This window comes from Cynocephalus volans, chromosome 1 (assembly GCF_027409185.1).
Source record: "Cynocephalus volans isolate mCynVol1 chromosome 1, mCynVol1.pri, whole genome shotgun sequence".
Classification (NCBI taxonomy): Eukaryota; Metazoa; Chordata; class Mammalia; order Dermoptera; family Cynocephalidae; genus Cynocephalus; species Cynocephalus volans.
In genome coordinates this window covers 77,128,535-77,149,277 of record NC_084460.1, presented here as the reverse complement: position 1 = coordinate 77,149,277, position 20,743 = coordinate 77,128,535, and the positions used below count along the sequence as shown (strand labels likewise).

Below are 20,743 nucleotides of genomic sequence, written 5' to 3'. Positions count from 1 at the left end.
AAAAATCAATCGGCTGTAGATGTATGTTCCATTGGTCAATTTGTCTGTTTTTATGCCAGTACCATGCTGTTTTGGTTACTACAGCTTTAGAGTATATTTTGAAGTCAGGTATTGTGATGACTCCAACTTCGTTCTTTTTGTTCAAGATTGCTTTTGCTATATGGGGTCTTTTGTGATTCCATACAAATTTGAAGATAGTTTTCTACTTATGTGAAAAATGTCACTGGTATTTTGAGAGGGATTGGATTAAATGTGTAGATTTCTTTGGGTAAATATGGACATTTTGATAATATTAATTTTTCCAATCCATGAACAAGGGATATCTTTTATTTGTGTCCTCTTCAATTTCTTTCAGCACTATTTTATAGTTTTCATTGTAAAGGTCTTTTACCTTCCTGGTTAAATTAACTCCTATGTATTTCATTTCTTTTGGTAGCTATTGTGGATGGAATTACTTTCTTGATTTCTTCTTCATATATTTTGTTATTGGTGGATAGAAACACTTGATTTTTTGTATTGATTTTGTATCCTGCCACTTTACTGAATTCATTTATTAAATGAATTTTAGGTGGAATCTTTAGGGTTTTCTATGTATATGATCATGTCATCTGTGAATTGGATAGTTTGACTTCCTCCTTTCCAATTTGGATGCCCTTTTTTGTTTTCACTTGCCTTATTGCACTGGGTAGAATTTCCAGTACTAGATTGGATAAGAGTGGAGAAAGTAAGCATCTTTCTCTTGTTCCAGGTCTAAGAGGAAAAGGCTCCAATTTTTATCCTTTCAGTATATTAGCTATGGGTTTTGCCATGTATGGTCTTAATTGTGTTGAGGTACATTCCTTCTATACCTACTTTGTTGAGTGTTTTTATCATGAAGAAGTATTGGATTTTATCAAATGCTTTTTCTGTGTCTATTGGAATGATTTTTTCCCCTTCATTCTGCTGGTGTGATGTATTACATTTATTGGTTTGCATATATTGAAACATCCTTGTATCCCCAGGATAAATCCCACTTGATAATGGTGAATGATCTTTTTAATTTGTTGTTGGGTTCAGTTCCCTTGTATTTTGTTGAGAATTTTTGTATCTATGTTTACTAGAAATATTGGTCTGTAGTTTTTTGTGTGTCTTTTCTGGTTTTGGTATGAGGATAATGCTGGCCTTGTATGCATTTCCTCCTCTTCAATTTTTTAGAAAAGTATGAGGAGAATTAGTATTAGTTCTTTAAATGTTTGGTAGAATTTGGCAGCGAAGCCATCGGGTCCTGGGGTTTTCTTTGTTCAGAGTCTTTTTATTACTGTCTCAATTTCATCACTTTTTATTTGTCTAATCCTTCATAATTCATCCTCGGTATGTTGTATGTATCCAGGAACATACATTTATTTAAACATTAATTTATCCATTTCTTCTTCTAGGTTTTCCAGTTTGTTAGTGTACAGTTGTTTGTAGTAGTTCTAATTATCCTTTGTATTTCTGTGGTATCAGTCGTAATGTCTCCTTTTTCATTTCTGATTTTATTTGAGTCTTCTCTTTTTTCTTTGTTAGTCTAGCTAAAGGTTTATTGATTTTGTTTATCTTTTTGAAAAACCTACTTTGTTTTACCTATCTTTTGTACTGTTTTTAAATATCAAATTCATTTATTTCTGCACTGATATTTGTTATTGCCCTCCTTCTACTAATTTTGGATTTGGTTTGTTCTTGTTTTTCTAGCTCTTTAAGGTGTAACATTAGGTTGTTTATTTGAACTCTCTCTACTTTTTTTGAGGTAGGCATTTATTGCTATAAACTTTCCTCTTAGGAGTGCTTTTGCTCTATCCTGTAGATTCTGGTATGTTATATTTTCATTTTCATTTGTCTCCAGGAATTTTTAAATTTCTTTTTTGACCCACTCATTGTTTAGGAGCATGTTTAATTTCCACGTATTTGTACAGTTTCCAATGTCCCTTCTGTTATTGATTTCTAGTTTAATTTTGTTGTGGTCAGATGAGATAGTTGGTATGATTTTAACTTTTTAAATTTGTCAGGACTTGTTTTGTGACCTAACATATGGTCTATTCTAGAGAATGTTCCATGTGCTGCCAAGAAAAATGTGTATTCTGCAGCTGTTGGATGAAATGTTCTATAAATGTCTGTTAGGTCTAATTGGCTAATTGGCCTAGAGTAGAGATTAACTCTTCTATTTCTTGGTTAAATTTCTGTCTGGATGATCTGTCTTTTGCTGAAAGAGGAGTATTAAAGTTCCCACCTATTACTGTGTTGTAATCTATTTCTGCCATTAGGTCTAGAAGTATTTACTTCATATATCTGGGTGCTCCAGAGTTGTTGGGTGCATATATACTTAGTATTATATCTTGTTGAGTTGATTTATTTTATAATGACCCTCTTCATCTTTTTAAAAAATGTCCTTGGCTTGAAGTCTATTTTATTCGATACAAGTATATCTACTCCTGCTCTTTTCTGATTTCCATTTGCATGAAATATCTGTCCAGGACCCTTGCTTTTCTATGGCAAATTCTTAGAGCCCTCTGTTTGACCACAATCCCCCTTTCTGCAACAATGCTTGTGTCATTACAGACTCCAGTACTCTGTGGACCCAGAAGCACAGTCCCTTGATATGATCCTGAAGTAGCCAAATGCTTTAAAGGGAAATATTTACGAACCTAGATATTTGCACCTGTATCTCCATATTTTTGTGTGCCAAGAAGAATTTGAATCAAATTCTCTATTCATACATCAGTTCTAAACTATGGATCTCGGAGAAATGTTGTTATTAGGACAAGTCCCAGTGGTTGGTATAGGGAATTCATATCTATGCAGGACCCAATTCAGTTCAATATTTTTATCCTGCTACAATTAAATTTTTTAAGTATCAATTAATTACCAATACATATACATATGTTCTTCAGACCTCTGCCAAAATTCCTCTTCTCCCCCCCACCAAAAATAAACAAAAAACAAAAATAAAAATACATCAATAAATAAACTTAAGTTGCTGCAAATTTACCAGAGAATTCAAGCCCACTTCTGGAAGTTTCAACTCACCCAATCAGACAAAAGCTGAGGAAGGGAGGCATTTATCAAGTTACACAGAGGACTCCATCTGTTATCTTAGACCTTTGTTACCAAGTGACACAAGAGCAGATACTCAAAGGCAGTTTGAAAGAGTTTTATTTTACAGATTCTTAGTCCAAAGATTTCAAATTAGAGAGAAGCAGCAGCAGAAGAGAAAATTCAAGTGTGAGTAATGAAGAAACCTTCATCTATTGACATTTAACCTGGCAAGAACCATCATCAATGATGAAGCTGCCCTTTCGGCTGGGATCTGTCCATTCAGCTTCTACAATAAATGCTCTCAAAGGGGCAGTCCCTTCTCCTTGTTCACAAAGGTCTTGTTTTTGAGCCTTGCCTTCAAAAAAGCTGTTTCTCATCATGCCAAACCAACAGAAGAAAATCATTTTTTGCACAGCTGGGGTGTTAAGCTTCGTGTGTGCCCTTGGAGTTGTGACAGCCCTTGGGACACCGCTGTGGATCAAAGCCACCATCCTCTGCAAAACAGGGGCTCTGCTCGTCAATGCTTCAGGGCAGGAGCTGGACAAGTTCATCGGCGAGCTGCAGTACGGGCTTTTCCATGGACAGGGCGTGAGGCAGTGCGGGTTAGGAGCAAGGCCCTTTCAGTTCTCATGTAAGTAACAATTGTATCTGAATTATTTAATACTTTAGGCACACTCTTCCCAGTGTTGCAAGGAATTATTTTTAAGAGTCTTGCCCTGTCTATTGCAGGACTTTTTAAACAGGTGTGAATTATTTGAAATACCTAGGACTCTGGGAAATTTCTTCTCAGTTTTTATTTGTTTTTATTTTTTATTTTATTTTTGCTATTTTTACTATAACATATAGTTATATAGTTACATAATTAAACTTTTTGAAAATAAGCAATTAAGATTCTTAAATATTAATATTTATGTAAGAAATTACAGGGTCTTTTTAAGAATGGGAACTTGAAGACACAAAGCTGTAAGAAATTATCTTCATGCCTTTTGTTCTTTAAAAAAGAACCAGTGTCACGGGCCCCTTAACTAAGGCCTGCTTTTCCACCTTGCTCACAACTTTGTTTTCTGTCTCCCCCTATTATTCCTGCTAGGACCTTTGCTGCTGATAAATATTCTGTTTTCACTTTTAACCAATTTGGAATCACTTGGCTATAGAAATTTAAAATGATTTGCTGTGCCAGCTGGAAAAGAAACAGATGCCTATTTAGTATAGAAAATGTGCAACTGATTGACCTTCTAATCATGTAGAGAACATGAGACAGATTTTTCTGTCATGATTTTTGTGAAATGGAAGTGTTATCCACAGTATTTATAACCTGTTTACCTTAAGAGAATTTTTTAAAAATCACCATGTGAATAGGCAACTCATTAAATGAAAATTAATAAGAAGTCATTTGTTATATCTCTCACAACACACATTCAGAAGTTATTACTGTTTTAAAAGGACTGGTTTGGAACAATCTTATGAAGACACAGTCAGTAAATTACTGAATAAATCACTCTTCAGGAAAGGTGGTTACCAACTGAAGCACTTAAAATGAATTATTATTTTGCCTGGATTTTTCTCTAGTATAGGTAGAAGGCTAAATTAATTGAATTTATTATTGACATATGCACTGTCTAATTAAATTTCGGTGCTGGCCTATTTATATTTCTGCAACATTCTTTATATCTTCTTAGCAGTCATTGGGCACCAACCTTCAACTCACATAGGTTGCTAAGTGATATGAATTTTCATAGGGCTCCAGAAAATTCCCAAGAATTAGTCTTCAGCTTTTCAAGAAATTATCATCAACTAGATTGATGAAGTGGATACCAGCCCTTTTTGCTGGATGGCTTTAGTTCATTAAACTAATGGGGCTGTTTGAGTTGCTTAGCTTTCCTTGGTGGGGGAGGGGAACAAAGCAAGATGACATGTGATCTGCAACTGTATTAAAAAACAAAAAAGGAAAAAAGGGAGTGAAATAATTTAACCATGACTCACCAGCAGCTAAAGCGTGAGTAAAGCTTCTCATAAATGAACTTAGACAAAAGCAGGGAGCGTACAGTGCATTTCTGGAGCCTTTGCGTTTTCTGCAGTGAAACGGAGATGAACTTTATGCATGCCACAGTACACGTTTCAGAACAAGGATGTTTTCTGAACACCTGCTACACGCGGAGCACTTTACACTCTTGTCTCATTTCATCCTCACACGGCCACGTTCTCTATGGCTCAGTGAACGATTTCTGTGGCTGTGTCTTCCTATGCTGCTTCTGCCTAGGACGAAGTTGTCCTCATCGGGCGCCCCTCCCTTTGCTTTCCGCGAGGACTTGCAGAGCTGGTAGGGTTTAAACAATGCCCTTGCCTATCTCACGGAACTGCATTAGTCCCCGCGATACCCCGTACCCTTTTCCCAGTCTTGTGAAGAAAATCTTACATTTGCTTGTTTGCTCTGTAGTGACAACACTCTCTGTATACTATAGACTACACATGTTAAGTACCTTCTATATACTGTACTATATATACGTGTTAAAATCTTATTCATTTTGGTAAGGCCCAGTGAAGTATTCTTATAGTGCAACCTTCTTCTGCCTTGGCATAAAAGTATCTCTTTTATGGATACATAAAATGGAACATGAGAGAGGGTTGAGAAAACTGTAGAATAAATAGACCCAAGGGACTTCCCCAAAAGCATAATGCTCATTTAAATAAACACCCCTCTCAATGTTAAAACTTCCTAATCAATGTGCCTCCGGGACTCATTAGACCCTCAGAGTTTCCACTCCCACTGCTATAAAGCTTGTGGTTCACATCTCCCCATTCAAAATGCCATCACCCTGTCAATGATGTTTCATCAACGTATCCTTGAAGGAGGCAAGACCTTTGATATTCTTCTTGATAGAAAATGTGAACCCTGTTAACATAAACTTATAAGAGGCTTAACCCTGTCTTCTCAATGATGGCTTCCTTGGAGCAAACTCCCGGGGCCTCCAGAGAGGCACATGATTCTTTTCTGTTTCTTCCAGAACCCAATTTATGTTTAGAGCACACCTCATTTCCCTTTCTTCTTGTCCCTTTAGAAAGTTTGTAAGCAAACAGTTGGATTTGCAGAAACTTTTCACTGTAGGAAGAATGGAAAAGGTAACTTATCAAAGTGTCCATCACTCTGGGGCCAGTTTTCTTCACATTGTCATGTTATCAGTTAATATGAATTTGTATTTCAATTCTCTTGCATTGCTAAACCCTATCTTGCTTACCAAAACTTTTCATTTAGATCAGCATTGGCCAATAGAAATATAATGCAAGCCATAAATGCAAACCACATACGTAATTTAAAATGTTCTAGTAAACATATTAGGGGAAAAAAAGGAAAAAGAAACAAGTGAAATTCATTTTAATGATACTTTCTCTTTAACCCAAGATATCTAGAATACTATTTTGACATATAATCAATATAAAAATTGAGATATTTTACATTCCTTTTTTTCTTGGTGCTAAGTCTTTGAAATCTAGTGTGTATCTTACCTTTACAGCATACCAAATTCAGACTAGCCACACTTAGCTGCTCATTTTAATGGCTACTGTATTGAACAGTACAGATTTAGATGGAGATTTAGTCTGAATAAATTGGCTGTTGACATTGTCCATATTCTAAACACATTTTTGCATGGTTCTGCAGTACAAGTCTACGTGTGTTATTTTTATGTGCAATGTTTGTGTCACTTTTAAAACCCAGATATATGGTATAACATGAGAATGAAGAATGGACCACAAAAATAGTTTGGCAACGCAGTCATGCTTGTTCCTATTAAATGTTCTCTACTGACCACTCTATCTCTTTTAATTACAACAAGAATCTGCACTGCCAGCATGCAGTTATGCTGGGAAAACTTCTGCCTCGTTTACTCTGGCTGATTCTCATCCATTTACGGGTCAGTGGTTCATTTTCTAGAGGTCACCGGCATTAATACCTAGGGCACAATTTCATTCATTATAATGAAGAAATGTTTTCCTTTCAAGGCAACACAACTGGTGGGCTTAATTTTTCCTGATATGCCACCTGTAAAATTTTAATGATGATGTTTAAATGTAGCCATCAAGTCAAAAACTGCCAGTTTTGAGCTCAGAGTATGTGGGTGGGTTTCTGTTTTGGTGGTTTGAAACACTGCAGAACATCATCAAAATATAATATCCAAGAATCATATGGTATCAATCATTCCTAGATATACTGATCTATTCATTGCCAAGACAGTTCAGTGAGCTGGTAAAAACATATGGAATTATTTTTTGAAATGTGAAAAATAAAATTTAACCAATCATGAATTACAGCTTGCAACTTTTTATGCTTTGAAACGCATTTTAATTTGGACCTTATGATTGAAAATTTGTAGTAAGCTTAAGAGATTTAGCTCGTTTCATATTTTAGAAAAGCAGTTTCTTTACTAAATGAGGCATATGACTCAGATTGCAGAGATATTGAAACTACTTCTGCGAGCAAACAAGTGGCTTCTTGAACATATTTGGGACAGAACAGTTGGCACTCAGGGTCTGTGATCATCACTGAGAGCTAGCACTCTCTTTCTCCATGGTCTCCTGCTGACCTGCCCTGCCCCGGGTGATCCTGGTCACCATGCTGCATACCCTGCCTCTCTCCTACCACCCTGCGCACGGCAGAGAGACAGAGGTCTCTGATATACGTCCTTCTGGTAACACTGCCTGTCTCTCCTCCCACTTGTGTGGAAGCAGCATGGGGTGGGGGGCTGGTGTGTGTGGAGGAAGCCTATGGAGTTCACCTGGGAAAACCACCTGGTGTGGGGAAGGTGGCAGAGTCACCTGCATTGTTTCCCCTAGCAAGCACAGGCCCTCCTGCCTTTTAGCCTAGGGGCCCAATTGTCTAGTCTCACTCCCCTATTAAAACAGTCCAGCAAATAGAGGTTTTGTTTACCACCCATTAAAAAAAAGTTTGATTAATGGAACAGAAGATAGTATGTGTGACACACCAGTGTGAAGGAAAAACCTTCAACCTCTCTCAGCAAAATAATTGTTTTCCCCTCTGTCCTTCCCAGACCTTGACTTTGCTCCAGTACTTCAAAACTCCTGTAAGTATTTGAGAATGTGTATTTCTCTTCAAGGAGATCTTAATCTTCAAGAAGGCAGGGGCTGTGTATGATTTACCCCAGTATGCCTTCAAATCAGGGCCCAGGACAGTGCCTGGCACAAAAAGGTACCTAATACATGCTTGGTAAACTGATGCCATTGGGATTAAGCAACCCGGACTCAAGGCCGGTCTTTGCCACTCATGAGAGATTAGAACTTGAGCAAACCCCATCACTTCCTTGATTTTCACTTCCTGCATCTATAAACAGGTAATTTCTAACCTCTTACAGTTCAAATACTCTATTCTCTCTTGTACTGGTAGGGATTAGGGTTCACAAACACCTTCAAGCCTGGTGTACAGACTGAGTCGCCAGACCCTCACACGCAGGTTCATGCTAGGTACTGGGTCACCAGACCCCTCACACACAGGTCCACACTAGGTCATTGGGAAAGATCCCGGGAGCCATTGGCAGATGACGCAAGCTCAGTCCTCAGCTTCCTTGGCGGTGGTGGCGGTGGTGGCGGTGGCAGCAGCTTACAGCAGCCTCCAGCAGCAGTAACGGCCTCCCTGTGGCCTCCCCCAGGGGTGGTAGGTGCTGTGGATCAGAGCCACTCGTCCTTTATACTGAAGTCCATAACCCAGGACACCTGGGTGCACACGCACATCTACATCAGACAATAGCCAAGGAACACCTGGGCACACGTGCGTATTTATGTCAAATGCTCAGCAAGATTCTGAACATCTGAGGGGCCCTGACCATTTTCCTATATTTTCTCAGTATCTATGTATGAAAATTCTTCAGAAAGTTTGTGGAAAAATAGAATTAAAAGGTATTACAAATCTTTCCACGAGCTTTTTGAAGTATGGTGTGTTCTAGACGAGGGCCCTCCAGCTGTAAAACTGCATGACCCTTCCAGTCTCAGTCACTCAGAGCCTCAACTGACAGATTTTGGCCACTGTCATTAGAAGTGCTGAGTTATGTGTGCCTTTACTCTGGTCTTCAAAGCTCATGATTTTTAAAGTCAAGTGTTCTGAAATATCTACCATTTATCAGGACCCAGACAAATTTCATTATCAAAGTGAATGTTTCTTTCCTTCCCTGTCACAATCTTTTACTTTTTGTGGAACAAAGCAGGTTAAAGAAGGAGCAAGTGGGGAGGCGGCAGCTTTGCAATTCTGGGGTGATGGCAGCTTTGCAATTCTGGGGAGATGGGTAGTGGGTTCCAGAGAGCAGGAGCAGCCAGGAATCCCAAACAACTGACATGGCATCATTGAGAAAGCCAAACAGGAAGAAGGTCAAAAGCAGAGAGGCACCGTCCTGTGTTTTCCAACTTTTCCTTTTTCTGTTTTTCCTTGAAACTCCTCTTCCATCCTCACTGAAAAACTCCTTTTTCCCTAATCTGATTTCTTAAAATGATAATGGCAAGAAGTTAGGAAAGATCACTATGCTTAACACTGCAAGGGCATTCTTTATTCAAGAGAGGAACTTAGCAGAAATTATCCTCCAATTGGTAGGAAATGTGGGGAAAATACTTTTGAGAAAAGGAACTTCTGGTTCTCCCTGCCTATTCCAGGAAAAGAATCTTCATTTTTCCTTCTCCTAATAACTACCCTCCAATATCTTTATCAAAAAAAAAAAAATCCACAGAATCAGCATTGTTCAAGAATGATGATTCTGCATGTGAGCGCATGTGCATGCAGGGATCTACCCACACGCACACATCTTCCTTCCCTTCAAATCACCCCATGCCCCACTGACCCGAGCACACTTGGAAGACCAAGAGAGGCTGACGGCTGCTTCTGAAGCTCTGCATGGCAGGTCCTAATTGGGACCTCAAGAATTTAACTCTTATGTATAAACTACCTGTTAGAAGATACTGCCAAAATTGTTCTAACAATTTTCTGCTCTGCTTTCTCTCAATTTCTGAGGGTGATTCATCTTCCCCAAGAACTTTCAGACATCTCAGAAGAAATAAATACTTCTTAAAGCTGCCCACTTATTGGGTGCCAGCATTCTGCACATATTATCTCCAGTCCTTATGGGGGGGTGTTGTGATGCTATTCCTCTTGGACAAATATGGACATTGGAAACACAGTGAGGGCACAAAAATTCCCCAAAGTCACACAGCTAGTAGGTGGCCAACCTGGGATTCAAATTCAGGTGCATATGGTAGATCATGCTCTTTCCTCTGCCGCATTTACCTCCTTAGAATATGCAAGAAGGATACAAAGAGATAAAGAAAATGTAAAATTAGCCTTCAGTTTTACCATCTATTTTAAAAATGATGTTGATACCTCATAAGAGCTTGTTCTTGTGTATCCAAATGATAGTGTTTGGTCTTAAGACAAATTCATTCATTACCTCTTTATTTCACATTTCAGTGGTCCTGATGTCTAAACTCCAAATTGTGATCTTTGGAAGGTAAAATAGTTAAGTCAAGCCTGTTTAATAATCTAGGTTGAGCAGGTCATATGCTTACAGCTAATCTTTGGGCTATATGATTATAATACCTTGATGTTAATAGTTTAGGTTTAAGGCAGAGACATCTGATCACAAATGTGGTTAGCTAACTTAGGATCACTGCCAAATAAAATCTTCATGGTATGATATTCTAAGTTAGTTACGTTGACTACAGCAATGATTTCACCACAACAGTTAACAAAATGGCAGACTCTTTCCTGAGGTGACATGAACAGTTTCAAAACAGAGTCAGGAACCAAAAGAAAAGCAGGTACATATGTCGAACTAGAGCTAGGGCTCACAGACCCCTCAAGCCCGAGACTGGGTCACAAACCCCTCACATGTAGGTCCACAAGCTAGGTAATAGGAAATGGTCCTGGGAGATGTGGGTAAAGAATTAATAGGCTTTATTCAGAGCTAGGAGCAGCCACCCTAGTGGCCTCCCAAGAAGCGCGGCGTATCAGAGCTGTTAGTCCTCTGTACTTAGGTCCATAACCCAGGACACCTGGGTGCCCACACACAATTGTTAGATAGTAACCAAGGAACACCTGGGCACACGTAGATTTTTTTTTTATAGCAAATGCTCAGCAAGATTCTGAACATCTGAGAGGCCCTGACCATTTTCCTATATTTTCCCTACAACATAGCATTTGATTCATTTCAAAAACTAGTATTTTATTAAGAGCCACTGGGATAGAATTAGAGCACTAATTACAATCTCCTTTTTAAAAAATGAAATAAACAAAAAGCTCATTTTTATCTCTGAAATATGTTAGGGGTTTCATAAAGTTATAGGCATCTAAAAAAAACCAAAACTCATATTCTTTAAACTGACAAATTTGCCTCTCATCTAAGCATGCAGCTAAACTCCTAGGCTGGTTGTGATATGATACACTCATCACAGGTATGATAGAATCGACTAATAGCAAACCGTGTACCTGGCAGACTAATTCATGCAGGCTTTGTATTCTGCTCCCTCTCAGCACGTTATAACTGTGGCAAAGCCATTCTCAGGAGTTATTACCTCAACATAATCATACCCCTGTGGATCAGGAGCAGTTAAATGGGTTCTGTTATCAGAGCCACATATGTGCCAAAGCAGTTGTCGCCCCCAAGCCACCATGGGTGATTAAGACTCACTGATGGGGCTTCCTCCGAATAGGCTCAAGTCAGGTGGATACACTTCAGCTGAGAGAAATTCAGGTGAGGGACTGAGAAAATTATATTTTAAGCAGCTCTATCATAGCACCCTTCAAGTCTCCTCCCTTCAAGTGCTGGGTCATGGATTTCATTCTGCCTGACCACATAGCTATAGGAAGCCTGGCTCAATACCTGGGTGTGAGATTATGGGTAATATTAAAGGAGATGAATGCACTGAGCATATGTCAGGGAATGTCTTTTACTGGATTTTCATAATGACTGGCTGCAGATGGGCTGAGGGGAAAGTCTTGATCTGACTTTCATTTCTGTAAGAAGAAAGAATCTTTCCTCTCATTCTCTTTCAAGAAAATGAATAGCTGAGCACTACTGGGCCAAATACTTTTTTTTAAAAAATACCCTTTTATGTGAAGGACATGTTGAGCAAAAAAGAAAAACAGAACCTCTGAAGCTACCCTTATGGCTTTAATCTAGGAAGAAATTGCCACCTCGCTGCTGACGTCATTGTCAGAGGCTGCCTTCGTTCTGAGAGCTTCACAGATGGCGGTATCTGCATCTTACATCTGGCCAGATGAAGGCAAAAAGTGTTGATGAGACCAAAGCTATTAGATCTGTGGTTCATAACCCTGGCTGCACTTTAGAATCACCGGGGGAGTCTTTAAAACTACCGATGCCAAAGCTGCATCCTATCCTAGACCAATCACATCAGGGTCTCTGGGGGTGAGGCCTGAGCATCAGGATGGTTTAAACGCTCCCCAGGTGATCCTAATGTTCAGCCAAGCCTGAAAATTACTGAGGTGGATGGTGACTAAGACAGGTGGAATCAGGTGAAGCCAAGTGTTAGAAGTCCTCACTGCTGGGGACACCCACCAGAGGGAGGGCAGAAAGGAGAAGCCCCACTGAGCCTTGCTTCCACACAGGAGGTTTTCTAGTAAAACTCAAGTTGGGATCCTTGGTTTCCATTCCTCAGCTGCATATTCCATGAAGGGTCTTATGCTTTATCTATACCCAACTAGCCACAGAGGGAATGAGTGATCTGATTAATGAATCTGCAGTAAGAAACTGAGCATAGATGGCTCTCAGCCCCAGAGGCTTCCCCTCTTTCCAAATCGGCCCACCAGTTACAGGTGCCTGATCACCAGCTGGTGGGTTAAAGGAGTCAGCTCTGCCCCGACAGGGAGGACTTCAGATGTTCAGCCCTACCTGTGACTGGGTGGGTGAAGCTGCCTAATTCGGGGAACTTGGTGGAACATCTGAGCCATGTTCTCTAATCACTTTATGAGAAATAAAGATAACATTTTGACCTCCTTCTGTCCGTCTCCTGTGAAAAGGCTCTGCTCCTTCTAAAGAGACTCTCTAGGATCCTCTTTAGCGATGTGTTGTCAGTTCAAAGATCATTTTAGACAAGCCATTACAGAGAATGTTCAAGAAACTGCAGAATAGAAATAGAAATGAGAATGGGGACAATATATTAGAAAGTGAGGAGAACGTGTGACAGGTATAAGTAATTGGCTATAAATCCAAAATTCCAGGATTAGTTATAGCAATAGTCACCCACCTGGTCAAGAAAAAGAAAAAAACAAGTAAAAGTCTAAGCTACAAGATAGAAAGTTTTCCTGAATTCCATGTAACCAAGGGCTCTTATGGAAGCTCTTTGTTCCAACGCACAGATACCTACTCTGAAGCCCTGTGGCCCATGTAATGGTCACCCACCCCTAACGAATGATTCTGAGACTTGAAAATTAAGACACTGTCATTACACTGAGTTCTTACATTCCCTCATTCTTCTTGGTGGAAATACAACCCTCTTTCTGTTCTCATGTTAAAAGTATTTAGGCAATTATTTAAAATTTACAAAGAGCTTCCACATAAGAGATCTCATTTGTATTTCCTGTAAGCTCTGTGACTTATTCACATTTACAGATAAGGGAACCAAGATATTCAGAGACCCACATGCATAATAAATGGCAAAAACCAGATCAATCCCCAACTTTCCTAACTCTAAAAGCGATGCTCTGTCCACACTTCCATGTGGCCTCAGTTTGTACAGGTCTATTTGTCTCCCTTCCTACCAATTCCTCCATTCTTTCCGTTTTGGTGGTTAGTTATGTTCTGATCACCTAACACTTCTGCTTAACACCATTAAATATAGATTTAGATTGAATTTACTGATTCCTGTCTTAAGATTTGTAGGATAAGGGATGTGACTGTCAGACTAGAATCAGTATAGATAAAAAGGATAACAAAGTTTCAGGATAAAATATAACAGAAGAACACAGTGGATAGAAATAAAACAAATTTTAAGGTAACTGAATGAAAGCCATACATTGAGATATCAAATAAAACATGGATTAATGGCAAGCAATAAGGGAACATACTTAGCAGTTAGTAAAAACAAATTATATTTATATTTTTCTTATTACCCTCCTATGATCTATTGAAAACAGCATGACTTTAAATGTAAGACACAAATTATTTTTAAGTTAAAGAGTATTTGAAGGTACTTCAAAAAGTTCATGGAAAGATTTGTATTATCTTTTAATCTTATTTTTCTATGAACCTTTTAAAGTTACCTTTGTATATGCCCTCCCTACCCCACCCCAAAATAAAAGCTTATTGGGTGCCTATTATGTGCGTAAGCATTCTGCGAGGATGTGAAAGGAACTAGAGAGGATATGTGTCCAACAACACAGAATCTAGCAGAAGTGCTTCAAAATAACTGACTACTTGAAAGAGCTATACAACTATTATCAGTCAGGATGGGCTAGGTAACATTTTAATCACAAGTCCAAAATTGATAGGTTTAAATCAGCAGGATGTGTTTCTTGCTCATGTTATATATTTTTTGAAGATCAGCTGTAGGTCCATTCCAGAATACAGCCACCATTAGGAATGTTGACAGTTGTTGTAACAGACAGAAAGAGTTGTGGAGGTCTCATACTGGCAGTTAAATTCTCTGACCTGGCACTGACACATACCATTTCCACTTATATCTGATTGGCCAAGGCATGTTACACAGCCACATCTAACTTCAGAGGGACCAAGATGTGCAATCCTACCACGAGCCCAGAATAGGAAGAGCCAGAGCTAGAGATGGTTGAATAGCATTGATTCTTATTGCAATTATTGAATTCGTTCAGAAAGCTCCAAGGAGAGTTACTCTCTGTGAGGGCAAGGTACAGGGAAATCAGAAGGAAGTTCTGAAAGATGAGCTAGATTTCACTAGATAGCATAGCAAGGAGAGTTACTCTCTGTGAGGGCAAGGCACAGGGAAATCAGAAGGAAGTTCTGAAAGGTGAGCTAGATTTCACTAGATAGCATAGAGAAAGCATCCCAAGTAAAAGAACAGCATGAGCGAAGGAGGGAAGAGCTTATTGTGGCCAGAGGATGTGTGAGAGCAGGGAGGAGGAAGAGGAGGAGAAGGCTGGAGAGGAAGACAGGAACCAGAGTGTGAGCATCTGGATCTTGTTTGCTGTACTGAGGCAGGTAATTTCATCTTGTGGGCCATGTGAAGCCATTTAAGGAAGGTCAGCAGGAATGTGACAGAAGACGGACTGGAAGAAGAACAAGAGAGAGATGAAACTAGTGAGGAGACTCTTCCAGTATTTGGGGGTCCAAACCAAAGCACTGACAAGAGAAATGGAAAGAAAGGGAAATATTTCCAAAATATTCAGAAACAGAAACCCATAGAACTTGGTGACAGAGAGTAAACCCCACATTTCTGCTGGATGGACAGTTGTTACAATTCGCTGAGATGAAATACAGAATGAAGAGGTTTAGAATGAAGATGAAATTATTTTTGGTCATGTTTAATTTGAGGTTCCGTCTGTGGAACATCAACAGAGATATCCATCAGTTACACAAGTTTGGAGGTCACAAGAGAGGTCTGGGGTAGAGAAACGCAATAAGCAGATTAGAGGCAGTAGCTGCAGCTATACCTGAGGACGAGGTTTCCCAGAGAGCGGAATCGAGCGAGAAGGTGGAAAGAGCTGTGTCCTGAAAAACACTAATAATATGTGTGGGTAGAGAGGGGGGATTGCAAAGGAGATTGAGGCCAGGGTCAGTGAGGTGGAGGGGAAACCTCGGGAGGAGAGACCTTCACCAGGGAAGTCAATGGTCTTAAACACCACAGAGATATCAGATGGGAGACACTGAAAATAGTCCTCTGAGTATGACAAGCAGAACGGCACAGGGGACCTTCTCCAAAGCAGTCTGGATGGAGTGGGGGAAGGGAGGTCCTTGCAAGCGCTGAGGAGAGAATGGAGGTGAGGACGTGGAGATAAGGGCTAGGGTATAAAGGAAAAGACTGAGGTCAGGGAATAGCTACAGGGTCCCTAAGGCCAGGTTAGGGGTGTGTGTGTACAGTGGGAAGACTTGAGTGTTACTCTGTGCTGAGGGGACAGAGCAGGAGGGAGACAAGGCTGCAAACAGACAGGAGAGGTAGGTAATAGACGAGAGAGGCCCATGCAATGGTGGAAAAGGCAGGGTCTCAAAGCACAGGAGAAAGGCCAAGCAAGCCTTGGGCAGGAGGAAAGCATTCCTTTCACTAAGAGTAAAGGGAAGGTTGCATCCGGACTGCAGAGAGGGAGCGGGTAGGTGGTAATATGGGGCTAAAAAGCTGAGGGAATTTCCTGATAGCCTCTCTTTTCTCTGTGAAATGGACGCACTTAGTTTACCAGACATTTCCCCGTCTTTCATAAGCCAAGCATATAAGACTGAAAGGAATGGAGGTGGGTGTGCTGGGTGATTTAAGAGCAGGGGAGGTTTGGAATCTCTGACAAGGGCAGACTAGGGAAAGACTGGAGAAGGCTTTGCAGAAGGGTGGCCCACAGATCAGAGGCTTGAAAGGCCACCATCTGAGCAGCAGAGTGGGGTCGGGGAGACAAGGGACACAGCCCAAACAAAGGATACAGCCTCTACCAAATGATGGCAGGAGGGGAACTTTCCTACGAGAGCATCTCTGTGACTCCAAGTCATTGTTTTCACTCCAAGTCACTAACTTATGCCTTATTCAGCTGTGCTTCCTAACAGCAGGCGTGAGTAATGAGCATGTGACAGCTCTCTCTGCATGCCGAGGTCTGATGTGCGCTTCCTTACCTGCCCTCTCCTGCGACTTAGGCGCCTTCTGCTCTGTCATTAGGAGAGTGAATTCAATGACTAGTTTCTTCCAGCTCTCTGCTTCTGTTTTCCAGACTTCATGGAGGGGGAGTGGAGCTTTAAACCATGGTTGAAAAACTGAAGTTTAATATGTATGTTACAAAACATCACTCGTGTGCTTGAGGTTACTTTGTATCTATACCACATCTAGCATTCTTTTAGAAAGTGCTCTGACCTGAGTAATCTCTTTCCTGGGAATTCATCCAGAAAGGTTATTTCCCACTCATCACCTACCCCCATAATAAGAAAGAAAAAGGTATGTGCTTGAAGATGTTCCTGGAAGCCTGAGCACACTGAATAATACTGAACAACGGAAGGTGACCTCAAGAGCAGCAATGCATCAGGGTGATGAAAAGTCCTTACAGCTACCTACATGATAGTTATGAAGACAGTACATACGACAAAAAGTGCTTATCTTCCGAGTGAAAAGAATAAATGTGATCTCAAAACTGCATTATGATTATAGTAATAAAGGAAATAAATAAGGTGGACCAATTTGAAAAGAGCAAAAATACAGGAAACTCTGGCTCTTTATGCTGATAGGACTGTGGGTGAAATTTTTACTGTAATTTTAATTTTATTGTTATAATCTTGTTCAAAAAAAAATTCCGCCATAGACAGTTGGAACTTTGAACAAACTAACAGAAACAGGGTAAGGAGCAAGTCCACCTTCCTCCACCCCATCTGCCCTACTAACAAAAAGGAGCTTTCTCATGTTCAGGTCTCAGATGAATTTCTATTCCAAATCCCAAACTTTAAACCTTTTACTAACAGCAGTCAGCTTCCATATTACATGTGGACAACCCCCCAAGTACAGTGGATTAAATGTTTCCTTTTAATAAAGAGATTTGAAATCCCATTCCAGTTGCCAACCCAGGTCTTTCAACTTCTAAAAACAAAACAAAACAAAAAACACACCCAGTCCTATCACCCCCTCTGGTGGATACTGTATTTTATCTCCATTGTCCTAGATTCTTCCTGAACCTCTTTCAATCCAGCTTCTGCTATCACTATCCCCTAGAAATAGCTCACGCTAAGGCCAACAGTGACTGCCCCACCCAGTGGACGACTTCTGGTTCTTAACCAGAAACTCCCATCACACTGCCAACCCCCCTCCAGTCTCTGGCTCTGGGGTCATTAACTGGACTGTCTCCTCCTTCCCTCCTCACCAATGTGGCACTAACTCCCTTCAGTCTGATGCATTGGTTTCCACCAAGAAACTCCAGACCTGCTAAGCACATCAGATTCCATCCCTACATCCTACTCCAAGCAGAACAAAGTCACCCAACATATATGTGGCCAACAGGTACTTCATGTAATCTCAACAGGAGTAATAATCCTCCTAAGAGGGAAAAAATTGGTTTTGGGGGGCAAAAAGCCCCCATTACTCTTTTAGAAGTGTATATATATATATAAAGCACAGATATAAATACAATACACAAAGCAATATACAAGATATATGTGGTATTAAAATTTCACGGGGGGAGGATGATTAGGAAAAATATCTAAAAAGACTTCTGTGGGGGTGATTATGAAAAAAAAAAAAGCTGAGAAATACTGATCTGCATTGTACCAGGCATTGAGAGCAGCTAGGAATACAGCAGCAAATAAAACAGACCATTGCACCTACCCTCATGTCACCGGGGAAACAAACAATACACAAATGAGTAAAAATGCACAGTTTTTCAGATGGTGATAATTGCTATGAGTAAAAATAAAAACAAGGAAGGGCACGGGGGAGTAGAAGGTGACTAGTAAGGGGGGTGTGACTATGAATAAGGTGGTCAAAGAAGACCTCCCTGGGAAGGCAACTTGGCCTGTAGTCTGGATGAGATGAGAATACTCTGGTGGAGTTTGAGCAGGGGATTGATATAAACCAATTTGTTTTTGAAAATCCCTCTGGCTGCTGGAAGTAGAGAGCAGAGGTGAAAGCAGGGAGACCAGCTAGGAAGGCTTTGCAGTCTCCAAGTGAGAGACGATGGTGGCTTGGACCAGGGCGGAGCCGTGGAGATGGTGAGAAGTGGTCAGACTCTGAAGGTAGTGCCACTAGGTTCCCTGATGGGTTGGACAGGAAATGTGAGAGAAAGAGAAGAATCAAGGATGACAGATGCCAAGGCAGGACAGAGCTGCCAGCAAGTGAGGAGATGAAGAGGCCAAGGGAAGCAAGTATGAGGACTTGAGGAGCACGGCTCAGCCTGGGACACGGTGAGACGCCTATGGGACAGCCCAGCCAAGATGTAGAAGAGGTCACTGACTGAAACACACAGGTGTGGAATTCAGGGAGGAGGTCTGAGTGGAAATATCCATCTGAGAGTTCTTCTGCTAAAATACTTCTACTCAGTACTGGACAGAGCACCAGGGAGTGGGTGCAGAGGGAGAGGAGAAGAGGTGCAAGAGCTGAGTCATCCCTCAGATCAACCAACAAAGTAGATCCAGAGAGCAGCCAGTGAGCTGGAGCAAAGCAAGGGAAAGGAGGCATTTCCAGGGTGTGAGGCCAGATAAGGTGAGGGTAAGGGACTTACCGCTGGGTTTGGCAACTTGCAGATCATTGGTGCCTGGGGAAATGTAGTATCAGTGCAGTGGGTTCAAGACAGAAAGTGGAGATAGGGATGCGATGCTGAGAGGCAAGTCCTTGAAGGGTCTTGCTGTACAGGAAATAGAGAAAAGGGGCAATTGCTGGAGGAAAACTTCAGTGAGTTTTTTGGAGGTTTTTTGAGATGGAAAAATGACAACATGTTTGTGTGCTGATGAAACTGATCCAACAGAAGGGGTAAATCAATGATGCAACAGAGAAAGGAGAGGAGAGAATTCCTCAGCAGCATCATTTAAGGTTAGAAGGGATGGATCATGAACAGTGGTGGAACTGGCCTTGGAAATCAAGGTTTGGGGAGTTCACAGTAAGAAAATGTTGGAATGTAAACCCCCTCTAATTTCAAATGCCTGGCCCTTTCCCAGGTGGCCTCATTAAACATCCTCATTTTACAGAGAGGGAAACAGGCACCCGCTGCCTGCTCAAGGTCACACAGTGGACTAGAACCTGGGATGCCTGACTCTTGCCACAGTGCTCCTTTGCTTTTTTACTAAGCCCTTCTTTCTTCCGTGCCAAAAGGTCCCCTTTGCTGAAACTATCTTGCTTCTGGAAGACCTGACTCATTCCACGCCTCGTTCCTCTTACTCCTTTTTTGTTGTTATTGTTAGGTTTATTGAGCTGTTATTTATATGCAGTATAATTTAGGTGTACAAGTCTGTGAATTCTGACTAATGCATATAGGCATGTAATGACCAGAGTAAAGATATAGAACACTTCCATCAACCCCAAAAGTTCCCTCATCCATCTGTGATCAATCTCCTCTCCCACCCCCAGCCCTGGGCACTGATCTGTTTTCTGTCCTTATTTTGCTTTTTCCAGAATGTCATACATACAGAATCATACAATATGCAACCTCCTGAGTTTGACTTCTTTCAGTTAGCACAATGCATTTCAGATCTATCCATGTTACTGTGTGTAGCAGTAGTCTGTTTCTTTTATTGCTGAGTAGTATTTTATTATATGGATAGCCACATCTTGTTTATTCATTCACCTGCTAATAGTTATTAAATTGTTTCCAGATTTAGGTGAATATGAATAAAACCACTGCAAATATTTGCATACAGATTCTTGTGTAGACATATGTTTTCAATTGGATATCTATATGCAAAAAAAAAAAAAAATTAACCTTGACCCAAACTTGTACCATATACAAAAAATAACTCAAAATAGATTAGACTGAAATGTAAACCTAGAACTAAGAACTTCAATAAGAAAAACATAGCAGAAAATCTTTGAGACCTTGTATCAG

At 40.5% G+C, this 20,743-nt stretch overlaps 1 protein-coding gene across 1 annotated transcript in view; it reads left to right on the top strand.

Annotated features, from left to right (window-relative positions):
- The first annotated feature begins 3,429 nt into the window (after positions 1 to 3,429).
- Positions 3,430 to 20,743, top strand: part of CLRN1 (clarin 1) — a 36,783-nt gene continuing 19,469 nt past the window's right edge. The window contains exon 1 of the mRNA XM_063079066.1: positions 3,430 to 3,682. Within this exon, the coding sequence (XP_062935136.1) occupies positions 3,430 to 3,682 (253 nt within the window). The remainder of the gene's footprint in view (positions 3,683 to 20,743) is intronic.